This window comes from Colobus angolensis, unplaced genomic scaffold (assembly GCF_000951035.1).
Source record: "Colobus angolensis palliatus isolate OR3802 unplaced genomic scaffold, Cang.pa_1.0 Scaffold2, whole genome shotgun sequence".
Taxonomy (NCBI): domain Eukaryota; kingdom Metazoa; phylum Chordata; class Mammalia; order Primates; family Cercopithecidae; genus Colobus; species Colobus angolensis.
In genome coordinates, this window is record NW_012115154.1 from 27,064,081 (window position 1) to 27,088,728 (window position 24,648).

Sequence of the window (24,648 nt, forward strand, 5' to 3'; positions counted from 1 at the left end):
CTGGGATTACAGGTGCCTGCCACCATGCCCAGCTAATTTTTGTATTTTTAATAGAGACGGGGTTTCATCGTACTGATCAGGCTGGTCTCAAACTCCTGACCTCAGGTGATCGACGCGCCTCGGCCTCCCAAAGTGCTAGGATTACAGGTGTGAGCCACCACACCTGGCCTTGTTAATCTATTATTAATGAGTGAATGTAATATATGCAGCTTCCAGGTGTAGAGCTAACGTTTTGTCTTTAAGTAGAGGTTATTTTCTGTCTTTTAAATTGGTCCTATTTAACTATTCTTCAGTTTTCATGCAGCCCCAAACTTAAAGTTTCAGGAACCGGAAACATTGATAAAAAGTTTTATTCAGAGATTTAGATTTCTGCTTTTACTCACATAACTTAATAAGACATAAAAATTCTTCACAAATGTACAAATATTGTTTGTGGTATTTATATGTTTTATGTTAATTTATTTCTTAAAGTATCTTTTCTTATCGTTTACTGCACTCGGGTCAACTATCAACATGTGAATTACCCTTGAAAAATGTTTGGGCCTGGTTCTTCCTAATCAGAAAACCTGTGGGTTGTGTTAATGAATTCATGCATGCTTGGAGACTTTAAATCAACTACAGTTGTAATTAGTAATTACAACTATTTATGAAAGAGAGTTATATTTTAAAAAGTCATTTACTGTATTGCAGAGCCAAACGTACATGGTTCCTGAGCGAGCCCCTGACCCCTGCAGCCTCTGCAGTTCCCCTGTTGAGTTTCTTTACGACTTTTTATCTCTGCTAGGGTCCTTACCGCTTTATACTGTGCACTGTGTTTATCTTTAACCATCAGCTTCTCATGTACTTAACTGCACACACACTCTTTGAAGGAAAGTGTGTAATGCATCCGACGTTTGGGTGCTTTCATACCCAAAAACTCCTAGCAGTGTCTTCCTGAGATCCACGCACAATAAATGTTCCCTCAGACTCTGCTCAGCCAACCATATCGAGCTTATTCTGTGTGCCAGGCTTTGTAGCACCAGGGGGGAGCATCTTCCCTCAAGGTGCTCCGAGAAGGAGGCAGACGAGTAAACGCTATGTGATTGCAGCGGGGGCTCCCTGCTTTCCCAGGAAGACGGCTCTGCAGTGGAGTTCAGAGTGAGGATACTTCTCAGGGAGTTCCTTGGGCTCACTGCCTGGGAAAGGGCGGGGAGGAGGCAGAATGGGGCTGAGAGGAGGAGCTGAGCTGTGAGGCAGGCCCCACAGCCGACTCCCTAGGACCTGGGAGTTCTGAGCTAGAATGGCCTCCCAGAATCATGTGGCCGGGCCTTTATACCTCATATCCCGTCAGTCACTGAGCATGAGTGTGCCCGGGAGGTCATTGCCTGCGGGGAAGCAGGTCCCGCGGCTCTGCCTGCACCACCCCTGCAGCTGGGCCCCATCCACCAGGGTCATCGTGCAGAGGACGAAGTGTGGTGTCAGGATGTGCACAGGGCTTGTGGGAGCTCAAAGGATGGAGGCAGCTTGGGGGATGGAGTGCAATGGGGACATCTTGAGGAGGCGAAGACTGAGCTGGGCCTTTGAGATGGAGTTAGATGGTCAGAGGGAGCAGCACCTAGGGGTGCCCAGAGGCACATTTGGAGCTGTCAGTGGGTCTGATGTTGAGGGAGACAGGTGAGGCAGGCCCTAACGAGTCTGTCTGCTGTGCTAAAGGATGTGGACATTAGCGTAAAGGTGGTCACGAGCCATTGCAGGATGCTGAGCCGAGGAGTGGTGCATCTTGTCTGTGATGTAGATGGGTCAGTGTGGTAGCGGTATAAGTTGGGAACAGAGGAAGGGAGGCTGGAGTCAGGGAGAGCCGTTAGGTGGCTTCTGGAGTGACTGACGTGAACTACCAGGATCTGAACAAAGGCAGCAATCACAGGTATAGAGGCTAAAGGGGTAGAACTTAAAAAAACCGGCAGCTCATCGATTATAGGAGCAGTGGGAGGGAGGAGCCTAGGTTGGCCTCTGGCTCCACCAGCATGTCTGGTTGGTGACTGGGCACCACTTGCTAGGTGAGAATAGGAGTGGGGAGGGGTGGGAGCAGCCCAATGTGGTCCAGTGAGGGCAGGCTGAGCTTGTGGTGCCCGTGGAGATGCCCAGGAACCAGGGGCCTCCATAGCAGAAACCCCAGATGGAAGCAAGGATTTGGGAGTCATCAACTAAGAGGTGACATTTGCAGTCCTGAATGTGGACGGAAAGAGAAAATTGGAAAGGAGGCTGATACCACGGCCACATGCTGACTTTGATGATGTGGGTGTGGCAGATGGAGCAATTGTGGGCATCTCTCTGTTACAAATACATAGGCCATATAAAGGAAAAAATAAAACTAAGTATAGTTTTTAAAAGGAAAGGAAAATCTCTAAATGCCATAAACAGGAGAGAGCTTAAAGTTAGTGTCATAAGCTTTTGAGCTGCTGTGTGATGGCTTGGAGGCTGGGTGTGAAGCCCAGGCTATCTCAGACCTTCTGAGCTGTCTCTGGGGCTTGAGCCTATGCAGAAACAGGTGATGCATTGGGTTTGCCTGAGGCAAGGAGGTAGAACTGAGACCCCTGCACAGGACTTTCAAACTCACTGCTCCTGCAGTGATAGGGAAATTCAGAAAGCCTCACCACAGCCAAGAGAAGACAGAGGAGCTTGGAAGAGCTTAAAATCCTAAACTGAGTATATGTATGGGAACCTACAAGCTGAGATGTTAGCATCACAGTTCTAGACCAGTGGCCTCAGTGGGTTCATAGTTAAAGTAGACACAAAACCGCCTGGTGGGTAAATATAGTTTGCAAGTGGGGGCTCACAGGATTCTCATGAGAAGCAGTCTGCTGCAGATGAGTTCACAACTACAAGCATGAAGAAACAGTGTACCTTGGTGCAAAAAGTAGGAGTCACACACTTAAGAACTTGAGATAGTTGTACAGTCTAAAAGATATTTCTAGGAATTAAACTGTGACCTCTGAAATTTATAACCAAGTGAGTGGTTACATAGCCGATTAGATACAGCTGAAGAAAGAATTAGTGAACAGAAAGATAAATCTGAACAAATTATCAAGAGTGTAGTAGCAGAAAAAAATGGAAACAGAGTGGCTAAACCAGAGGAAAGTGACACGGCCTGTTACACATCGAATGATGCATTGTGGTGCAAATCAGTGCTGATACTATCTTATTTTTAAAGTTTGAAAACCATCCGTCTGTTCATCTTTGTTACTTTATTTTTTCAGTCTTTCCCATAAAGGTAATGAATTTTGGGGGACTACACAAACACTGAATGTTAAATTTCTGCCTTCAGATCCTAATCACTTTATTGTTGGCACAGACGTGGTGAGTAGTATTTTAAATTTAATTCTGTTACTCATTTTCCTTGTTTTCCTGAGTTACCTGATAAATATCTTGATTTAGGATTAACTTACTCTTTGCTTTTATAAAGTTTAAATTTAGTTTGAGGAACAGTAACTGTATCCAATCTCGTATCTGATGCACTTCTTCATCACTCTTGGGCTTCTTTTTCACAGGGTCTCATAAGCCATGGCACAAGACAAGATTTGAGAGTGGCTCCCAAACTATTCAAACCTCAGCAACGTGGTATAAGGCCAGTAAAAGTTAATGTCATTGATTTTTCACCATTTGGAGAACCAATATTTTTGGTAAGAAAGTTTGTTTTTTAAAGCACCAATTCTGTTTTTCTTTTTTTGAGACAGGCTCTTGCTCTGTCATCCAGGCTGGAGTGCAGTGGTGTGATCGTAGCTCACTACATCCTTGAACTCCTGGGCTCAAGTGACCCTCCCACCTCAGCCTCCCAAGTAGCTGGGACCACAGGTGCATGCCACTACACCTGGCTAATTAAAAAATACATATTTTTTTGTAGAGATGAGGTCTCCCTGGGTTGCCTAGGCTTACCAATTCTTTTTAATGATACTCTGCCTATTTGGGCAGCATAACACTTGCAGTTGATCCACTGGAAAATTTTAAAAGTTGATCATTTACTGGACCACTAATTGATCATTTATGGGGTGTCAGTGGTTTAGAAAGGAGAAACATGAAATTAATAACAAAGTTTAAAAACAAAACCTATGTAGAAATTAAACTCTCAATTAATACTTGGTTCAATTACAAGTTAGTTAGAATTCAACAGAAGAATATCAAATGCCAAAACCTATGCTACAGCCAAAAATGTGAAGAAATTTTTAGTGTGAGAATTTTTGCCTGTGTTCTTTTACTGTTTAACACAATAGAAATTAATGTTCAGAGTCTTTAACCTGAAAGTCCAGGGATGGCCATCGGGAGGGCAGCAATCCCCGCACTGCACTCATGCTGCAGGAAATGGTGTGCGGGTGCGAGCTGCTTGCTCTCTTTCCTTCCAGGGCCTGGTGTCAGCCCAGCTCACCCTAGTCACAATTTTCCTGTAGACTCCAAGGTCAGTTTATGGGTTGGTTGGGGTAAGATAGGACAGAAGGCAAAATATGAAACAACTTTATACATGATTAAATGTGACAGTTAACAAGAGTTATACAATAGTCAAGGCATTAAATTATAGCTCAGATATCTCCTTCTCTCACTGGTATTTACAAATTTCCCTGTACTTGAGATTGAGGGGAAAGATTGTTATTTATTCACACTACTCTTATAGTACTTAAAACATTATAAATTATGTTTATATGTCAGTCATATAAACTGTAAGGTTGTTGAGGGTGGAGATGGTGTTTCATGTATCTTTGTATTTCCAAAGACAGCATTTAGCTGCTGAGTAATATCCCCTGTGGCTGCTGAGAGCCTGGAATGTGGCCAGGCAAGGCTGGGATGTGCTGGAGGTGTGAAATACACATCAAATTTTGAAGAATTAGTGTGAATAAAAGAATGTAAAATGTGTCTCATTAGGCCAGGCATGGTGGCTCACGCCTGCAATCCCAGCGCTTTGGGAGGCTGAAGCAGGTGGATCACCTGAGGTTGGGAGTTCGAGACCAGCCTGACCAACATGGAGAAGCCCCATCTCTACTAAAAATACAAAGTTATCTGGGCATGGTGGCTCATGCCTGTAATCCCAGCACTTTGGGCGTTCCAGGCAGGTGGATCACCTGAGGTAGAGGTTCGAAACCATCCTGGCCAACATGGCAAAACCCCTCTCTACTAAAAATACAAAATTAGCCCGGCATGGTGGCGCATGCCTGTAATCCTAGCTACTCGAGAGGCTGAGGCAGAAGAATCACTTTAACCCAGGAGGTGGAGGTTGTGGTGAGCCAAGATAGTGCGATTGCACTCCAGCCTGGGCAACAGAAGCAAAACTCCATCTAAAAACAAAAAAGTCTCATTAACAATTTTGTTGTTGGCGACTTCCAGTGTGGAGCTCTTGAGCTTTTTATGACTTCTGTTCCCATAAAAAACTAAAACCAAATACATAGTACCAAGATCTTTACCAGTAAGAACTTAGAGCTCAAGTGTGAAGACAACACAGTTCCTGGGGCCACAGAGAGTAGAAAAGCTCCAAGCAAATGGGAGGAGAACTCGGCTTCCATATCCACAATGTCCCTTCCCCTTATTTGGCCTGGCACCAAGTGCATGGAAAATTTCCCCTTAACTCGTGGTTTCTATCTGGAGAAAGTAAAAGTGAGGTAGACAACCAGTTTCTCTACTTTCTTGGGTGCCCTGTCCCTGCCTTGGCCCGTGGAGAGCATCCCGAGTGCCCAAAGGGAGAAATAGCCCTGAGGCCACCCAGAAACAAAGCTGGGAGGCGGGACTACTGTCCCCAGCCCTGGAAACTCTGCACCTTAGCCAAAGGAGGCACACAATCAGACTGGCCACTCACAATACTATGCTCCAGAAGGTTTGTTCTGCAGGTCTTCTGAACACGAACCCTGACACTGTCAGGACAAACCATTTGAGGCCTCCCGCATTTGGGACAGGCCTCCCTCAATCACTAAATACAGCTAAGGCAAACCTCGTCTTAAGGTGACACCTATAGCTGAAAAGGAGGCAGCAACCTAGCAGTGGAGATTTGCTAAGTAAATGTATTCAATGAAAACCAAAACAAGCTGGACAGAGAAAACTGGAATACATAACTAATCCTGCAATGCAAAGGCACAGACATACACCCACAAGAAACAGCAGCAAACAGGGAACCATGATGTCCCCAAAAGGACAAAACAAAAATCCAGTGACTGACCTAATGAAGCAGTGATTTGTGAGCTCTCTAAGAATTCAGAAGAGCAATTTTAAAGAAACTCTGTGATCTCCAAGACAACACTGAAAAGCAAATCAGAAATTTATCAGAGAAATTTAACAAAGAGATTGAAATAATTTAAAAATCAAACAAATCTTGGAACTGAGAAACATATTTGCTGAACTGAAGAAATTCATTATAGGCTCTCAGCAGCAGAGTAGATTAAGTAGAGGAATGAATTGGTGAGCTCAAAACAGGCTATTTGAAAATACACAATCAAGGCTAGGTGCGGTGACCCATGCCTGTAATCCCAGCATTTGGGAGGCCAAGGAAGGAGGATCTCTTGAGCCAGCCTGAGCAACATAGGGAGACCCTATCTCTCTAAGAAAATTTAAAAATTTGCCAAGAATGGTGGCATGTGGAGGCAAATGGAGGCTGAGGCAGTAGGATCACTTGAGCCTGGAAGGCCAAGGCTGCAGTGAGCCCTGATTGTGCCATTGCCCTCCAGCCTGGGTGACAGAGCGAATGCTGTTTCTAAAAAGAAAAAAGAAAGGAAATATACAATCAGAGGAGAAAAAAAGAACAAAAAGGAATGAAGACTACCTACAAGACAGAGAATATAATAACCACAAAAGACCAAATCTAAGGATTATTGGTATTCAATAGGGAGCTAGCAAGGGTTAGAAAATGTATTCCAAGAAATGATAACAAAAAACTTTCCAAAACTTCATAGGGAGGTCAATATCCAGGTATAGGAAGGTCAGTGAACATCAAACAGATTCAACCCAAATAAGATTACCACAAGGCATTTAATAATCAAAGGTCAAGGAGAAGGAGAAGATCCTAAAAGCAGTGAGAGATAAGAAGCAAATAACATATAAAGGAGTTCCAGTTCATCTGGCAACAGACATCTCAATGGAAACCATACAGGCCAGGAGGGAGGAGAGTGACATTTTCAAAGTGCTAAATGAAAAACACTGCCATCCAAGAATACTGTATCCAGCAAAACTGTCATTCAAATATGAGGGAGGGTTAAAGTCTTTCCCAGATATACAAAAGCTGAGAGAATTCACCATCCTCAGACCCATCTTGCAAGAAATGCTAAAGGGAGGCTGGGTGTGGTGGCTCATACCTGTAATCACAGCACTTTGAAGGTCAAAGTGGGTGGATCACTTGAGGTCAGGAGTTCGAGACCAGCCTGGCCAACTGGATGAAATATGTCTCTATTAAAAATACAAAAATTAGCCAGATGTGATGGCAGGCTTCTGTAATCCCAGCTACTCAAGGAAGCTAAGGCAGAAGAATCGTTTGAACATGGGAGGCAGAGGTTGCAGTGAGCTGAAATTGTGCCACTGCACTCCAGTCTGGGCAATAAAGTGAAACTCTGTCTCAAAAAAATACTAACATGTAAAAAAACAAACAAAAAGCATATCAAGGTATAAAACCCCTTCATATAATTAAATACATGGACAAACCCAGAATACTGTATTTGTACAATATGCTCATAACTCTAGTATGAAGCCCAAAAGACCTATTCAAAACAATAATAGCTATAGCAACTTCTTAAGATATAAATAATTTAAAAATATATAAATCGAGACAACTGAAAGTCAAAATGTGAGAAGGTTAAAGTGTAGAATTTTTTGTTTAGTGTTTCCTTTGTTTTTATTTCTTTATTTGTATTCTAAGATAAGTTGTTATCTCTTTAAAATAACTTGTTTTAGGGCTGGGTGCGCCGGCTTATGCCTATAATCCCAGCACTTTGGGAGACTGAGGTGGAAGATCGCTTGAGTCTGGGAGTTTGAGACCAGCTTGGGCAACATAGTGAGACCTCATCTCTGCAAAAAAAAAAAAAAAAAACCCAAACAAACAAACACACACAAAAAACAGTCAGCTGGGTATAGCGGTACCCATGCCCACCTGTAGTCCCAGCTAGCTACTTGGGAGGCTGACAAGGGAGGGGTGATTGATTGAGCCTGAAAGGTCAAAGCTGCAGTGAACTGTGATCTTGCTATTGCACTTCAGTCTAGGTCACAGAAAGAGATCCTGTCTCAATAATTAAGTAAATAAGCACAATACAAAAACCTGTAATAGCTTCATTCAAAACAAAAAGCAACAAATTAGAACATACTAGCAGAAAGAAGGAAGACAGGCAGAATGGAACAAAGGAAGAGAGGAGTCTTAAGCAGAAATCAAGCAACAAAATGGCAGTAGAATGTTCTCATTTAGCCATTATATCACTGAATGTAAATGGTCTCAATTCTCCAATTAAAAGGCATAGAATGGCTGAATGGATAAAGAAACAAGACCCAACTATATGCTGCCTTCAAGAAACTCACTTCACCTATAAAGACACACTCACACTAAAAGTGAAAGGGTGGAAAAAGATATTCCTTACAACTAGAAACTGAAGAAGAGCAAGAGTGGCTATGCTCATATAAAATAAATTAGACTACAAATCAAAGACTGTAAAAAGTGACAAAGAGGGGTCAATATATAATGATAATGGGTCAGTGTACTATATAATGATATAGGGGTCAATTCAGCAAGAGGATGTAACAGTTACAAGTATCTACGTACCCAACACCAGAGCTCCCAAATATAGAAAGCAAAGATTAATAGATCTAAAACAGAAATAGACTGTAATGCAATAATAGTAGGGTGCTTCAGCACCCCGCTCTCGTAGTGGACAGGTTACCCAGACAGAAAATCAGCAAAGAAACATCAGAGTTAAACTACACACTAGACTAGTGGTCCCCAACCTTTTTGGCACCAGGGACTGGTTTTTGTGGAAGACAATTTTTCCCTGAACCAGGGGTTTGGGGGATGGTTTCAGGATGAAACTGTTCCACCTTAGATCATCAGGCATTAGATTCTCATAAGGAGACTACAGCCTAGATCCTCACATACACAGTTCACAATAGGATGCATGCTCCTGTGAGTCTAGTGCTGCCGCTGATCTGACAGGAGGTGGAGCTCAGGTGGTAATGCTCACTCGCCTGCTCCTCACCTCTTGCTGTGCGACTTGGTTCGTAACAGGCCGTGGTCTGGTACTGGTCCATGGCCCGGAGGTTGGGGACCCCTGCACTAGACCAAATAGGCCTAACATTTACAGAATATTCCTCTGAACTGCTGCAGAATACACATTGTTTACACTAGCACATGAGACATCATCCAGAATACCCCATATCTTAGGCCCCAAACAAGTCCATACAAATTGAGAAGAATAGAGATCATATTGAGTATCTTTTATGATTACTATGGAATAAAACTAGAGATCAATAACAGGAGGAACCTTGGAAAATACACAAACACATGGAAATTAAACATCTTCCTGAATGTCCAGTGGGTCGATTAAGAAATTAAGAAGGAAATTTAAAAATTTATTGAAACAGGCCAGGCGCGGTGGCTCAAGCCTGTAATCCCAGCACTTTGGGAGGCCGAGACGGGTGGATCACGAGGTCAGGAGATTGAGACCATCCTGAGCTACACGGTGAAACCCCATCTCTACTAAAAAAAAAAAAAAAAAAAAAACTAGCCAGGCGAGATGGCGGGCGCCTGTAGTCCCAGCTACTCGGGAGGCTGAGGCAGGAGAATGGCGTGAACCCGGGAGGCGGAGCTTGCAGTGAGCCAAGATCGCGCCACTGCACTCCAGCCTGGGCGACAGAGCTAGACTCCGTCTCCAGAAAAAAAAAAAAAAAAAAAAATTTATTGAAACAAATGAAAATGGGAATGCAACATATCAAAATCTATGGGATATGGCAAAAGCAGTACTAAGAGAGAAGTTTATAGTAATAAATGCCTACATCCAAAAAAGTAGAAAGACTTCAAATAAGCAATATAACAATGCATCTCAAGGAAGGAGAAGAGCAAGAACAAACCAAACTCAAAATTAGTGGAAGGAAAGAAATAGTAAAGTTCAGAGCAGAAATAAATTGAGACAAGGAAATTACAGAAGATCAATGAAATGAAAAGTTGGGTTTTGAAAGATAAGCAAAATTGACAAATTTTTAGCTAGAATAACTAAGAAAAAAGAGGGAAGACCCAAGTAAAATCAGAAACCAAAAAGGAGATACAACAACTGAACCCCCAGAAATACAAATAATCATTAGAGACTATTACGAACAGCTGTAAGCCAACAAATTGGAAAACCTAGAAGAAATGGATAAATTCTTGGACACATGCAGCCTACCAACATTGAACCATGAAGAAATAGAAAACTTCAGTAAATCAATAATGATTAATTAGATTGAAGCTGTAATAAAAAGTCTTCCATCAAGAAAAGCCCAGGACCTGATGGCCTCATTACTGAACCCTACCAAACAATTAAAGAACTAATACCGATGCTTCTCAAACTATCAAAAAAAAATTGGAAACGTTCTATAAGGCCAGCATTACCATGATGCCAAAACCAGACAAGGACACAACAGAAAATGAAAACTACAGGCCAATATCCCTGATGAGCATAGATGCAAAAATCCTCAACAAAATACTAGCAAACCAAATACCACAAGACGTTAAAAAGATCCATTCACCATGATCAAATGGGATTCATCCCAGGGATGCAAAGATGGTTCCAAATATGCAAATGAATAAATATGAGACATCACATTAACAAAATCAAAACCAAAAAGGTTATCATTTCAGTAGATGGGGAAAAAGCATTTGATAACAGTCAGCATCCCTTTATGATAAAAGCCCTCATCAAAATGGACATAGAAGGAACATACCACAAAATATTAATAATAAAGTCTGTTTAAGACAAACCTATGGCTAACATCATACTGAGTGGAAAAGAATTGTAAGCCTTTCCTCTAAAGGCTGGAACAAGACAACGGTGCCCACTTTTACCACTCCCATTCAATAAAGTACTGGAAGTCCTGGCCAGGGCAGTTAGGCAAGAGAAGGAAATAAAAAGCATCCAAACTGGAAGAAGTCAGATTAGCCTAGTTTGCAGACAGCATGACCTTTTCCTAGAAAAACCTACACTCCACCAAAAAAAAACTGTTAGAACTGATACATGAATTCAGTAAAGTTGCAGGATACAAAATTGATATACAAAGATAAGTAGCATGTATGTATGCCAACAGCAAACAATCTGAAAAAGTAGTCAAGAAAGCAGTCTCCTTTACAGTAGCAACAAAACTGTAAAATACCTAGGAATCAATCTAACCAAAGATGTGAAAGATCTATACAAGGAAAACTAGAACTCTGATGAAAGAAATAGAAGAGGACACAAAAAATGGGAAGACGTTGCATGCTTATGGATTGGAAGAATTCATATTATTAGAGTGACAGTGCTGCCCAAAGCAATTTACAGAGTCAATGCAATCCTTATCAAAATACCAATGAAATTCTTCACAAAAATAGAAAAAAAAGCCCTAATATGTATATGGAATCAATAAAGATCCTGAATAGCCAAAGCAATCCTCAGCAAAAAGAACAAGGCTGGAGGCCAAAGTAGACAGTTGAGATTACATCTTGCTAAAAGTCTTCTGAAGAGCGAAGGAAACAAAAATATTTGCAAATGATTTATCTGACATGGGATTCATAACCAGTATATATAAGGAGCTCAAATAACTCAATAGCAAAAAATAAATAATCCGATTTTAAAATGAGCAAAAGATCTGAACAAACATTTCTCAAAAGAAGACATACACATGGTCAACAGGAATATGAATAAATGCTCCACATCACTAATCACAGGAATGCAAGTCAAGACCACAACATGATATCACCTCACCACAGTTAAACTGGCTCATATCAAAAAGATAGAGAGCCCTGATACACTGCTGCTGGGAATGTAAATTAGTACAGCCATTACGAAAACAGTATGGAGGTTCCTCAAAAAACTAAAAATAGAACCACCGTATTATCCAGGAATTCCGCTACTGGGTATATCCACAAGAATGAAAATAAATGCATCAAAGAGATATTTGCACTCTTACATTTAGTGTGGCACTGTTGACAATAGCCAAGATATGGAGTCAACCTAAGTGCCCATCAGTGGATGAATGGATAAGGAAAACGTGGTATATACACAATGGGATATTACTCAGGTGTAAAAAAGAGTGAAGCCCTGTTATTTGCGGCAGTGCGGATGGAGCTAGGGGCCATTATGTGAAATTAAATAAGGCACAGAAAGACAAATACCACGTGTTCTCACTCATATACAGCAGCTGAAACAGTGAATCTCATGAAGACAGAGTGTGGCATGGTGGCTACCAGAAGTCAGGAAAGCGGGGGAGCTAGTATGGATGAAAAGAAAACTAAGTATATAAATGTATTTATTACCTCCGAACTGTGCACTTAAAATTATAAAGATGGTAAATTACTGATGTATATTTTTATCTCAATAAAAAACAGAATAATTTTGTTGGTGATTGCATTTTGAAGTAACATTTTACCTTTTTTGTTTTTTAAATTTTTAGAGACAGGGTCTTGCTCTGTTGCCCAGGTTGGAAGTGCAGTGACGTGATCATAACTCACTACAGCCTCCATCTCCCAGGCCTAAGCAATCCTCCCACCCTCCCGCCTCAGCCTTCTGAGTAGCTGGGACTACAGGTGCCTGCCACCATGCCCAGCAGTTTTTTGTTTTTGTTTGATTGTTTGTTTTTTACTTTTTAATGTGGCTGCTGGATTTTTCTCTCTTTCTTTCTTTCTTTTCTTTTTTTTTTTTTTTTACTTTTGAGACAGGGTCTTCCTCTGTCACCCAAGCAGTGGCACGATCTCAGCTCACTACAACCTCCGCCTCCCGGGTTCAAGGGATTCTCCTGCCTCAGCCTCCTGAGTAGCTGGGATTACAGGTGCACCCCACCACACCTGGCTAATGAGAATTTTAAATTACGTATGTGGTTCCTATTTGTGGTTCCCATTATATTTCTATTGGATAGTAATCTGTGTGGTCCAGACCCTGCCTCTGTGACTAAAGCATACACATTATCAGTAAATCTTACGTTTTGTGAAGATGCATTAAAGAACGATGTTTCCAAAGGACTCGTGTATCCTGGTGTTCCTGAGTCCGGAGGCGTAGGAGGCCTCCAGAGGTGTCTGGGCCGGCCTCTGGAAGGTTCTGCCCTGGCCTGTTTCTACACCCTCCCAAGAGGACCTCCACCCACACACCGGAGGCACTGGGTCGGTCGCCTGCATGCAGCTCAGCTTTCTGAAAAAAATAGAACCTCTGCTTTCTGAAAGTCTTACCTGCCCATGTGGAACAAATCATTTCATGTGGTTATTGGATATATATATATATATTTTTTTTTGAGATGGAGTCGCTCTGTCGCCCAGGCTGGAGTGCAGTGGTGCGATCTCGGTTCACTGCAACCTCCAACTCCCTGGTTCAAGCGATTCTCCTGTCTCAGCCTCCCAAGTAGCTGGGATTACAGGTGTGAGCCACCATGCCTAGCTAATTTTTGTATTTTCAGTAGAGACGGAGTTTCACCACTTGGGTCAGGCTGATCTTGAACTCCTGACATTGTGGTCCAGCCCCCTCGGCCTCCCAAAGTGCTGGAATTACAGGCGTGGGCCACTGCACCCAGCCTGAATGGACTTTTTTTTTAAAAAAAAACTTTTATTCTGACACAGTTTCAGGCTTACAGAGAAGTTACACGAGCAGTTCAGAGGCTTCCTGCGCACCCTCTGCAGTACCACGTGAGCTTCCTTCTCTCTGGGTGTTCGCGTATTTTCACCGTCTGAGGGGAAGTTGCGGACATGGTACTCCATCCCGAAACAGTTCAGCGTGCGTTTCCTAAAAGCAAGAACATCCATCCCCACATAGCTGTTGTGGTCACAGTCACCAGGGAGTTCACACTGGTACAAAGCTGCTATCGAATCTGTAGATGGAGGGAGATGGCATGGATTGTCTGATAATGTCCTTTGTAAGAAAAACCATGTCCCAGGTCATGTGTCTCATTCAGTGGGTTGTCTCTTTAAACTCCCTTGATCTGCATGTCAAAGACTGAATTCCTCCGTCTTTCATGACCTTGACATTTTTGAAGGGCACAGGCCAGTTACTTTGTAGAATGTTCTTGAGCCTGAGCTTGTCTGAGGTTTTGGTCAGTCACAGTCAGTCGCAGCTTTTTCGTGCTTGGCTGGAGGAGCTCGGGGTGATGTGTGTCCTTGGGACACCCATGACGTCAGTTTGTACCATCCCACATAACACTCATTCTGACCGTGTGGAACTACCGTGGTCCCACTGATGAAGTGTCTCATGGGGAGATACCCTGACACTTTGTACACGTCTCAAAACTCCTTAGATTTTCACCACCAGTTTTGGCATCCATGGATGAATCTCGCCTGAATTGATTATTAGGATGATTGGCAAGTAGTGATTTTCCAGCCCACCATTGATTTTACATGTACTAGTTGGCTTTCTACTGTTGGGGAAGACTTTTCCTTTCTCTGTATGTGGATGGATGTGTCTATTTACTACATGTTGTGGACACGTTGCTTTTTACTTTATTCAGTAGGTCATAATCATTTACTACCAGTATTTATTTTGCTGCTCAAATTTTCTGGGTTAGGTCGGTGGCTGTCCTTCGAGCTGCCTCTTTATCCTTTTGGTGTCATCCTGTGAGCCCTGAACCAGCCACTTCTCCTCAGAGTTCTGGCTCTTATGAGTGGAGGAAGGTATCTAGAAACCAAGATCCAGGCAGTAAGAAGTGTTTGACATACTTGTGGGCCTGCTCAGAGACACGGCACACGGAATACCTGCTTTTATCTGTAAAGCACATAGGCAGGCATCACACACTGTGAGTTTGCACCCTTGTCTCCAACACCAGGTTAACAAACGGTCCCCCCAGCCTCCCTCCTCCGCAGCAGTGCCTGCCTCTCAGACAGTGTGTTATTAGGACGATTGATCTGGTGGATGCTTCCTGCACTTTATCCGTTCACGTGCTCACTCTCGGAATACACAGAGCTCTTCGTGCCTGGGGAGATGAAGGCCACTGAGGAGCCGGTGTTCCGGGCTCTGCTTGGGCTTCAGGTGTAAAGTGCACCATTTCCTGGGGTGTTCAGAAATTGTGTGGTCTGGTTCCTGCCCCTCCTTTCTGTGTGGTTATGTTACTTATTTGGAGTGTAGGTTTTTAAATTTGTTTGTTTATATTTCATTTTAGAATTTTACTCCCATTCTTGATTTTTTCTTTTTTTTTTGAATATGGGAAAGATAAAATATATTTAGTAAAAAGGAATTAATCTTCTCTTTAAAAGCTAAAAATTTGGTCTTTTATTAAACCAGTTGTTTAATTTTATGAAAACTTCAATCCAAGGGAAGTATATAACCATATTATTGACACAAATGTATGTAGTTTTGTAAAAGGTGCCATATTTTCATGGAGCCAATCTTAATGGCCCATGCTTGAATCAGTGATACTCAACTTTGTTAAAAATAAATACGTGTTTATATATTCACTGAGTCTGTTGATTATTGGCCATTTTGGAAGAGAAACACAAAGCGTGTCAGAGTCAGGTGAGTGCTCACCTTTGTAATTTGTGAGGAGAGATTCAATATTATGATTTTATGTTTGGAAAACAACAAATTAATATTTTTGCGGTACAAACTAAAGAAAACCAATCCTCTGAAAAATTTCTCTGGCTGCTGAGATCAAGTTAAGAAAAAAGCAAAAAAGAGGCTTGGCATGATGGCTCACACCTGTACTCCCAGCACTTTGGGAGGCCAGTGTAGGAGGATCACTTGAGGCCAGGAGTTCGAGACCAACTTGGGCAACATAGTGAAACCTCATCTCTACGAACGATATAGAAGCCAGGTGTAGTGGTGCATGCGCGTAGTCTCAGCTACTCAGGAGGCCGAGGCAGGGGGATTGATTGAGCCCAGGAGGTCGAGGCTGCCGTGAGCTGTGATTGTGCCACTGCACTTCAGGCTGGGTGACAGAGCGAGACCCTGTCTCAAAAAAAGAAAGGAAAAGACCGTGCTCAGCAGTGTTCATCCTTCCTGGTCACAGGCTGGCTGTTCGGACGGAAGCATCAGGCTGCACCAGCTGAGCTCCGCGTTTCCGCTCCTGCAGTGGGACAGCAGCACGGACAGCCATGCAGTCACCGGCCTGCAGTGGTCCCCGACCAGGCCTGCCGTGTTCCTGGTGCAGGATGACACATCCAACATCTACATCTGGGACCTCCTCCAGAGCGATCTGGGTCCTGTTGCCAAACAGCAGCTCTCCCCCAACAGGCAAGTGGGGAAGTTCTGGACCAGCTGTTGGTTGCAGGGGGTGCTTTGGCCACAGGTGCCACTTGTGGTCTTTCTTCTTTGATTTTTGCATGAGGCTGCTACATTTTAAGATGTGGCCATACGTAAATTTAAATAATATGTTTAGTTAAAAATTAAAAAATACTGTTTTTGAGAGCGGTGTTGGGTTCACAGGAAGTTGAGCGGAAGGCAGAGATTTCTAGCCCCTGTCCCACATCCCGGCCGGAGGTGCGTGAGGTGGAACCATGGACCTGCCTCCACACCACCACCACTGAGTCCACAGTTTACCTGAGGGTCCACTCTTGGATTGTGCATTTAAATAATATTTTTAAAACCACTTTAAAGTGTGATTACTTTATATTTAGCACAAGGTAGTCTATTGGATTAACAGATTAATCGTGCAGTATTTCCCCATCATTAGTATTCTGTGAGTAAAAAATGATAGTTTGTGAGAGCTTCTTAGTTATGTTCCTTTGTCAGTCTTACGAACTATAAGTTTTAATGTCTGAACGACGTACTAGGTGTTCCCCTAGTGTCTAAAGGGGGAAAGGGGGATAGTGCGTGGAATTAACGATCCACGTGACGCCACACTAAAGCCATTCCGGCCCAGGCCCCTCAAGGGGCTCCCAGCTCACAGCCAGACCAGCGCAGCCGGGGCATGCACATCAGTTCACGTGATGTCACTGATGGAATTAAGACAGACGCGCTCCCGTCGGCACCACTGTTAGGTAGTTCTTTGTTGCTTTGTTTGTTTCACAGCAGAAGTGTCACGAAAACTTTCGTCATGAGGCGCTATCCTGGGCCCTGCTTGTCTGTTCACCTGTGTTTTTTTCTTGAGATTTTACATTTCTTTTTAATAAATCCTCCTACTGTGAGGGTTCATGTTGACCTGGGGAGAGAAATCCCACAGCCCTTTTGTAAAGGAAAGATAAGAGTTTAATAGAATGTTGGGGGTATCCCAGTGAGATCTGAATGAAATTAAGAATTGCATTTATTTAGTTTGATTCCTAGGTTTACTTACATTATTCTGATTATTAAAAAATTACACTAAAATCCAGACTGTAACTTGCAGATAACCGCACAACACACCTGCAGTTTATTATTCCAGAAAGTGTGTTTGTGCCTGCATTACGGGATAAACACGTTTACCCAGCACCGACTTGCCTGGCGCCCGCACCCTGAGATCGCTCACTCCCTGGTGGGCAAGACAGACAATGAGCAGGTTAACGAGGGGCTCCCGAAACATGCTGGGAAATGTGCTGTGGAGGCGGATGATGAGGAAGAGGTCACGAGTGAGGGTCAGGGCTGAGGGGGGCAGGCAGAGACCTAGGAGATGGGATCTGGGTGGGGGCGGCAGGGACGGGTGGCATACCCCAAGGTGGGCCGTGCTGCCGTGGTGGGGACTGGAGGGTCTGGGCACAGGAGCCCCAGCTCTGTGTGTGACGGGCTCCAAGCCTGGCTCCCAGCGGAGAGCATGTTTGCCGTCATTAGCAGGTTAGGGATCCTCCGTTCTGGAGCCTCATCTTAAGGGCATCACGGCTTTCCATGAAGGAGAACGTACTAGAGACCCTGGCTTCAGTCTCCAGCTGAGACCCCAGTGACTGGCTGCCCTGGGGAGCTCCCCTAACCCCTCAGCAGTGCCAGATGCCTGGGTCAACCCTGTCCATCTCTCAGGAAGGAGGTGGCCGCCGGGCGCACGTTCCTCCACTTCCCACACCGGAAAAGGCTCTGGAGGGAGGTGGCGTTCTCGCCTCCTATTGGGCAGCCAGACGTACCTGACACGGAAAGTATGCAGTTACTGTTCTCTGGTTAGACAGAGAAGCAGAACAAGAAGAAACGGGTAGTTTGAAAGGAAGGAGTCTCGATACAAGCAATGATTTAACACTTTTAGAGTTACGTTACAATCTCTGACAAGGACTCACTGTAGCGTGTGGTTGAGAAGCAGGTTGGCCGTGGGGAGCAGCCAGGGGCCCTCGGGGCCAGCACAGGAGGTGGCAGGAGCCTGGTGATGGCTCAGCGTTGGGCTGAACTTTCGCTTTTGTCGTCTCTCCTCTTTGCTTGGATTCTGTCTGCCTTAACAAATCTGAAGGGCGTTTAGAAGAACTGACGGGTGCTCGTACTGTGTTCACACGTCTGTCACAGCTGTGGTTTAAAGCATCTCGACAAGGTTCACCCAGGGCCTGTTTTATTCGTCAGGGAAGCCTTTGGAGTCCACCGTCCGTTACTGATGTTTCAGGTTTGCAGCTAAACATCACCCTGCTTCACACACGCAACTGAACAGCGGCGTTCAGGTATCCGCTGGGGAAAATCTGAGTGGCCTGTAGTTCCTCACGGTCTGCCCCTTTTGGGGTGTCACGAGGCTTCATCCCACACTCTGCTGCCCCACGTGCTGGGGAGTGAGCAGGGAGGGGGTGCACTCAGGTAGCTGTCAGATTGGATGTGGTTTTCCCCCCTGTAGTGACAAGGGCAGGGACCCCACCCCCATCATCATCAGGCACAGCCGGGACGCTGGCAGGTCCCTGGGCGATGGCATCAAGCTGGATCTCAAAGGACAAGTGGGAATGAAGCAAAGATAGGCAGGGAATCTGCCAGAGGCACGGGGAGACGGGTTTCCCCAGCGAGGCCTGGGGCTGCAGGTGCCGGGAGCATGAGCGGGAGGCCCAGGGCCACAAGGAGAGACTGGGCGTGTTCCTACCAGCCACAGGAGGGGATTTGAGTGGGGGCCAGGTGGACAGCGGAGGTGTGTCTGAGTCTCTGTCGGCCTCGGGAGGGGATTAGAGCTGGGGCCTGGTCAGGGAGCTTGTGGTCATCAGAGTGAGCTGAGGACGGCCTCACTGTGGGGAAGGGGCCCCTGGGAGTGAGACTGGGGGCGCAGGGTGGCCCCAGGTCTCGTGCTCAGGCACTGGGTGGATGATGGACGTGCTGGTCCCGTGGAGGCCAGGAGTGGAGGGGTCCGGGGCTCCAGGGTGAGTGTGGGCTGGAGACGCAGACTTGTGAGCCCTGACACTCAGCTGTGGGTGAGATCTGGAGAGGCCAGAGACCGAGGATGAGGCTCTGATGGGTGGACCTGCCTGGGCTGCTGACGCCCCCACCTTATCCAGGGACCTGCCTGGGGGCTGCTGACTCCTGGCCTGCGGAGAGAGCAGGCACCCTGAGAGAGTGCAGCACGTCTCCTCATCACTTAGCTCTGCGCAGGTCCATCCGGCAGGGCTCTGACCTGCAGAAATGCGTTTTCACACGTTTATTTCTGGTCTAGCTTTCGTTTTGGCTATTGGTATTTTTAGAATTTCTTATCCGTTTCACTCTTCCCATGGAAGGTAGATATTTTGCAGACTCAGACATAACCGAATGTCCCTTTGTATGCACTGACCCTCTGCTTCTGTGCCCCTCCCTGAAGGCTGGTGGCCATGGCTGCGGTGGGTGAGCCCGAGAAGGCTGGTGGCAGCTTCCTGGCCCTGGTGCTGGCCAGGGCCTCCGGCTCCATCGACATCCAGCACCTGAAGAGGCAGTGGGCGGCCCCGGAGAGGGATGAGCGCAACAGGCTGCGTCTGCTTTTGCAGGAGGCCCTGTGGCAAGAGGGAAAACCACACAAGTAGCGGGTGTTGCTGAGAAGACGGCGTTTCGGTAATGACCCAAATTTAAAAGACATAAGATGGATAATTTTACATTTCTGTGCAAGTATATTTATGTATGTAGACTATGTATATTCTGTATATAATTTATTTTACAAGAGTATTTCTTTGGTATTCCAAGGAAATAAATGACTACTTTTGAATGGAAACAAAGAAGATTCTAGCATTTACAAAACTTCCAGGGGAGCGTAGAGCCACATCCAGGGTCCTCTTTTCCGAGAGTATTTTGAGTTATTTTTAGAACAGTTTAAAATATTGTCACATTACTACTAGATTTCAAACAGTCTACCATGAAAATGTATCTTAATGAACTATTTTCTTATGCATAAAATATATGTACACATGTCTAAATTAAAAGGAATTACGCCACTGAAATGGCCTCTGCCAACAGTGTTTTCTTAAAATTCTTGAGCACCTTCTTTTGGGATTATTGGAATGTCACATTTGCAGAGCAAGTCAGACACGTTTTCCATTAGCACTAAAAGTTGTCCTTGTGTGGAAATCATACAAGTAAATGAACTCCCTTGAATTTTGTAGCTCAGGTAGACCAGGAATCATGCTGCTGTAACAAAACGCCCTAGGCTGGGCAATTTATCAGCAACAGAAATCTGCACCTCCTGTTTCCTGCAGGTGGAATTCAGCATCAAGGCGCCCCGGGTTTCGTGTCTGGTCAGCTGCCCTCGGCTTCCCACAGCACCTCGTGGCTGTGCCCTCGCATGGCAGCGGAGGGCAGAAAGGCTCCGGGGCCTTCAGCCTCTTTGGCGACAGCACCGATCCATTCACCAGGGCTCTGCCTCTCAAAGGGCCCCACCCCTTAACATGATCACCCTCGTGCTTAAGTGCCAGGCTTTGAATGTTGGCGGGACACACACATTCAAACCACAGCACAGAGATAGGAGAGTTCTGGGATGAGGACAGAAAAATCCCAGAAAGTGTCACAAACACCCCTCCCTTTGCCCTATCACCCTCCTGAAATGTTCCCAGCACCGTTGGCCGTCAGTGGGTCTGTGAGGCGAACAGATGGGCACAGTTAGGTCTTCTCACTGGGTCACAGGATCCCCTCCCCTCACCTGGCCAGAACTGGAGTGTCTTAGAACTGGAAGGTGTCTGGGAGGGACCCACCAGGCCGGCTGTGACACCCAGACACAGCCCCCCTTCCCCAGCAGCAGGGCTGCACATCTCACATGGGCCTCTCTCCAGCCACCCGAGCGAGCAACCGCCAGCCTTTCTTTGCTTTTTCATTGTTGATTTGAAATTGTTGACCGGGCGTGGTGGCTCACACCTGCAATCCCAGCACTTCGGGAGGCCTAGGCAGGTGGATCACGAGCTCAGGAGTTTGAGACCAGCCTGGCCAACATGGTGAAATCCCTCCTCTACTAAAAATACAAAAATGAGCTGGGCAAGGTGGCGGGTACCTGTAGTCCCAGCTACTCAGGAGGCTGAGGCAAGAGAATTGCTTGAATCTGGGAGGTGGAGGTTGCGGTGAGCCGAGCTCATGGCTCTGCACTCCAGCCTGGGCAACAGAGCGAGACTCCATCGCAAAAGCAAAACAAAACAAAACCTGTCAGAACCCTACATGCTTGTTAAGAAGACAGCTGAGACAGAGTAACATAGACCGTGACCGTCCCTTCCCGTCCAGTCCCATCCCAGGAAGGCTCCGTTGTGTGCTGGAATGCACACATGTAAGCACACCCATCCTGGGTTCCTAGGGTCCCCATGGATGGATGGCAGTGAGATGCTGCCAGGGTTGGTCTGCCGTCCCCGCTGGCCCACACATACCCCCTCTCTGTCCCATGGGCACAAGGACTTTGTCTCCTTGGCCGCTGAGTCCCAGATGCCTGCTACAGCGCCCGCTGTGTCAGTCGAGGCTTAGCCAATTCTTGTTAAACAAATGGCTGGAATTTGTTCATCTTCCATCTGCATCTTCATGGAACTCGGGGTCACAGTCACCTGGGGAAGGAAGTGGGGTGGGCACATGGCTTCTCGAGTCCACACCCATTCACCATCCGTGCTGCTGTTTTGCAATCCGCTTGATAAATGGTCTAGAAGTTTTGAGAGTGAGGTAAGTTCTTAGCCTCAGATTCTATCTTATTTAAAGTTAGAATGAATATTTGTCCCTCCTTTTCTTTGGGCCTCTTCTGGGTTTTGGTGTCCGCGAATTCTCGGATATCATTTGCAGTTCACAGTTCATACTCTGTCCTGACTCTTTTGTAACCTGGGAGGCAGTCTGCTTGGGCCCACGTCTCTGAAACTACTCAGTAAATCAGCTCAACGGAATCCAGGGAGCTCTGTTCGGTTCCTGAGTTATGTGCCCAGTCACAGCGCTGCGGCTTTAGGAGGAGCTCCTAAGAGAGGACCGTCTGTGGCTCAGTTACACCCTCCTGACGTGAGCCCCCTCCCTGGCTGGGGGCTCACTCTCTCCGCTAAAGCCCTTGTTCGTCCTCTGCCAGGGCCCAGGAGGTGCAGCTTCACGGAGGCCAGGGGCAAGAGGAGGCCCAGCTCTCCCCGGCTGCCCATGTCTGACGAGCTGCCTGGGAAGCGCCTGTGGCCACTGGGCGGCTCTGCCCTGCGGCTGGTTGACCTGTGCAGCTTCCGCCCCACAATGTCCTTGAATGAGCCCTTCCCAGGCTCCTAACCATTGGGTGTTTTCTGAGCCATATAGAAATGTGAAGTTCATGAAGAAAGAAAAATGCAAAAAGGCCAGTGATCTGTCCCTCAGCCTCATCCCCAGGGAGGAGCCAGCCCCATGTTTTATCCCTCCCGGTGCAGCCTGCCCTGGCGCTGGTGATGCCTCCAGGATCTTCCAGAGGAAGGTGAGACAGGCAACAGGATAGAGGAATCGCAGCCTCTAAAAAACACGTTTCACAGCAGATTAGGAAAATGTGGCAGGAGGAGGGTCCTTCCCACTGTGCGCTTCCCGCCTGAGTTTACAGCAAGGCCCCTTGTGCACGGGGGTCTCCAAGCCCACCCTGGTGCCTGACTGCACGTAGGCTTAGCACCTTCTTCCAAGGCAGACAGCAGTCATTTAATTTTCTCTTTTTCAGTCATGTTTTTGTTATTTAGAAAACATTTTTCTTTCAACATTTGCCACCTCAGTAGAAGTAAAATAAAACGTTCCTTTTCTCACGTGTGGTTATTTCTGTCATGACGACGCCCCACTTGCTGCGCTGGACTGAGCGCTCGAGCACGGAGGCACTTCTGTTTTTTCACAGTCGTCGCCCCTGGGGGCCTCGGTCACAGAAGGTGCTCAGTGAACGGTGGCGTGGGGGACGGCTGAGTGGCAATTGTGTCTGCAGGGCAGAGTCATATCGGAATGTACAAGCATGACTGGACATGCAGACTTTTATTCCTGGAAGCTGCAGTCTGGTCCCTCAATGACCCCATGCCCTCCACAATTGTTTGCAAAATTCCATTTGATGTAAACTAGAGTCAAGAGGGGGTCCGGTCGCAGCTGTGGTTTACCCAGTGACATTCCCATTCCCAAGTATGGTAAAAGCCCAACTAGGAAAGTTAAGCTTTGGGGCCTCACAATAAAATGGCAGATGGTTAACAGCACCAGCTCTTCCAAATCTCACTAAAACCCTCAGGAAGACACAAAGAGGAGGCACGGCCTCCTACTAAAGGTGGTTCCACTCATCTCGGAGTGACTCCGAATGAACAGATGGCTGGTCCTGGACCAGAGAACAAGGCACAGAACCGGGCAGCCTCTGCGCCCTGAGGCCCACGTCTGCCCCCGAGAGAGCAGCTCCTCCAGGCAGTGGGTGCTGCCTTGGGCGACAGCACCGCCGTCCATCAGCACCTCTGGCCTCCCATCCTCTTGGCGACCCAACACCAGGAACACCGTGCAGGAGGTGAAATTCTAAAACGTAACGTCGCCAGAAATCATCTCTGAAGATACAGAGATTAGCATAGTCACACACAGTGCTGACTGGAGAAGTAGCCTTTTTAAAATAGTTTATTTAGAGTATCTGAGAGAGAGTGAAGCCTAGGAGAGAAGATGCTGTTGTAGCTGAGCCGATCTGTCCTGGAAAAGCATCTGCCTGTGCAGGACTGTAGACAGTCCCCACTTGCTCCAGGGTGTGGACCAGAGGAAGGGTGCACCTGGCCCTGTCCCCACTCCAGTGTGTAGACGAGAGTGAGGGTCCACTCGGCCCTGCTTGTCGGCAACTAGTCTGGAGATGACCTCATGACGGCAGAGTCGGTTCCGCAGAACGAATCGAATCGGCGCACAGTAAGCAAAGGCAGGAGGGGCTTGGCCAGAGCCACACAGACGGCGCAGTTCAGCGGAGCAGGAGGCGCAGGGGGCACAGGGGGCACAGGGGGCGCGGCTTCTGGGAAGCGAGCCGAAAGCTAGAGGAGAGCACAGGAGCGGCATCAAAGGCCGGGAGAACGGGGCAAAACACAGAAGCAAGGACGCTTAAGAACCAAGGAAATGCCTTTTTCCTTTTTCCTTTTTTTTTTTTCCTTTGCCTTTTGCGTAAGTTGAGCGTCTTTAAAAATTAATTTATTTTTGAGACAGAGTCTCACTCTGGTGTGATCTTGGCTCACTGCAGCCTCTGCCTCCTGGGTTCAAGTGATTCTCGTGCTCCAGCCTCCCAAGTAGCTGGGATGACAGCTGTGCACCACCACACTCGGCTGATTTTTGT

At 46.1% G+C, this 24,648-nt stretch overlaps 1 protein-coding gene across 1 annotated transcript in view; it reads left to right on the plus strand.

Moving 5' to 3' along the window:
• Nucleotides 1–20,379, plus strand: part of WDR60 (WD repeat domain 60) — a 97,694-nt gene extending 77,315 nt beyond the window's left edge. Inside the window, exons 18-21 of the mRNA XM_011941603.1 lie at nucleotides 3,230–3,336; nucleotides 3,528–3,659; nucleotides 16,129–16,352; nucleotides 19,768–20,379. Of these exons, the coding sequence (XP_011796993.1) occupies nucleotides 3,230–3,336; nucleotides 3,528–3,659; nucleotides 16,129–16,352; nucleotides 19,768–19,966 (662 nt within the window). The 3' untranslated portion in view covers nucleotides 19,967–20,379. The remainder of the gene's footprint in view (nucleotides 1–3,229; nucleotides 3,337–3,527; nucleotides 3,660–16,128; nucleotides 16,353–19,767) is intronic.
• Nucleotides 20,380–24,648: the final 4,269 nt, after the last annotated feature.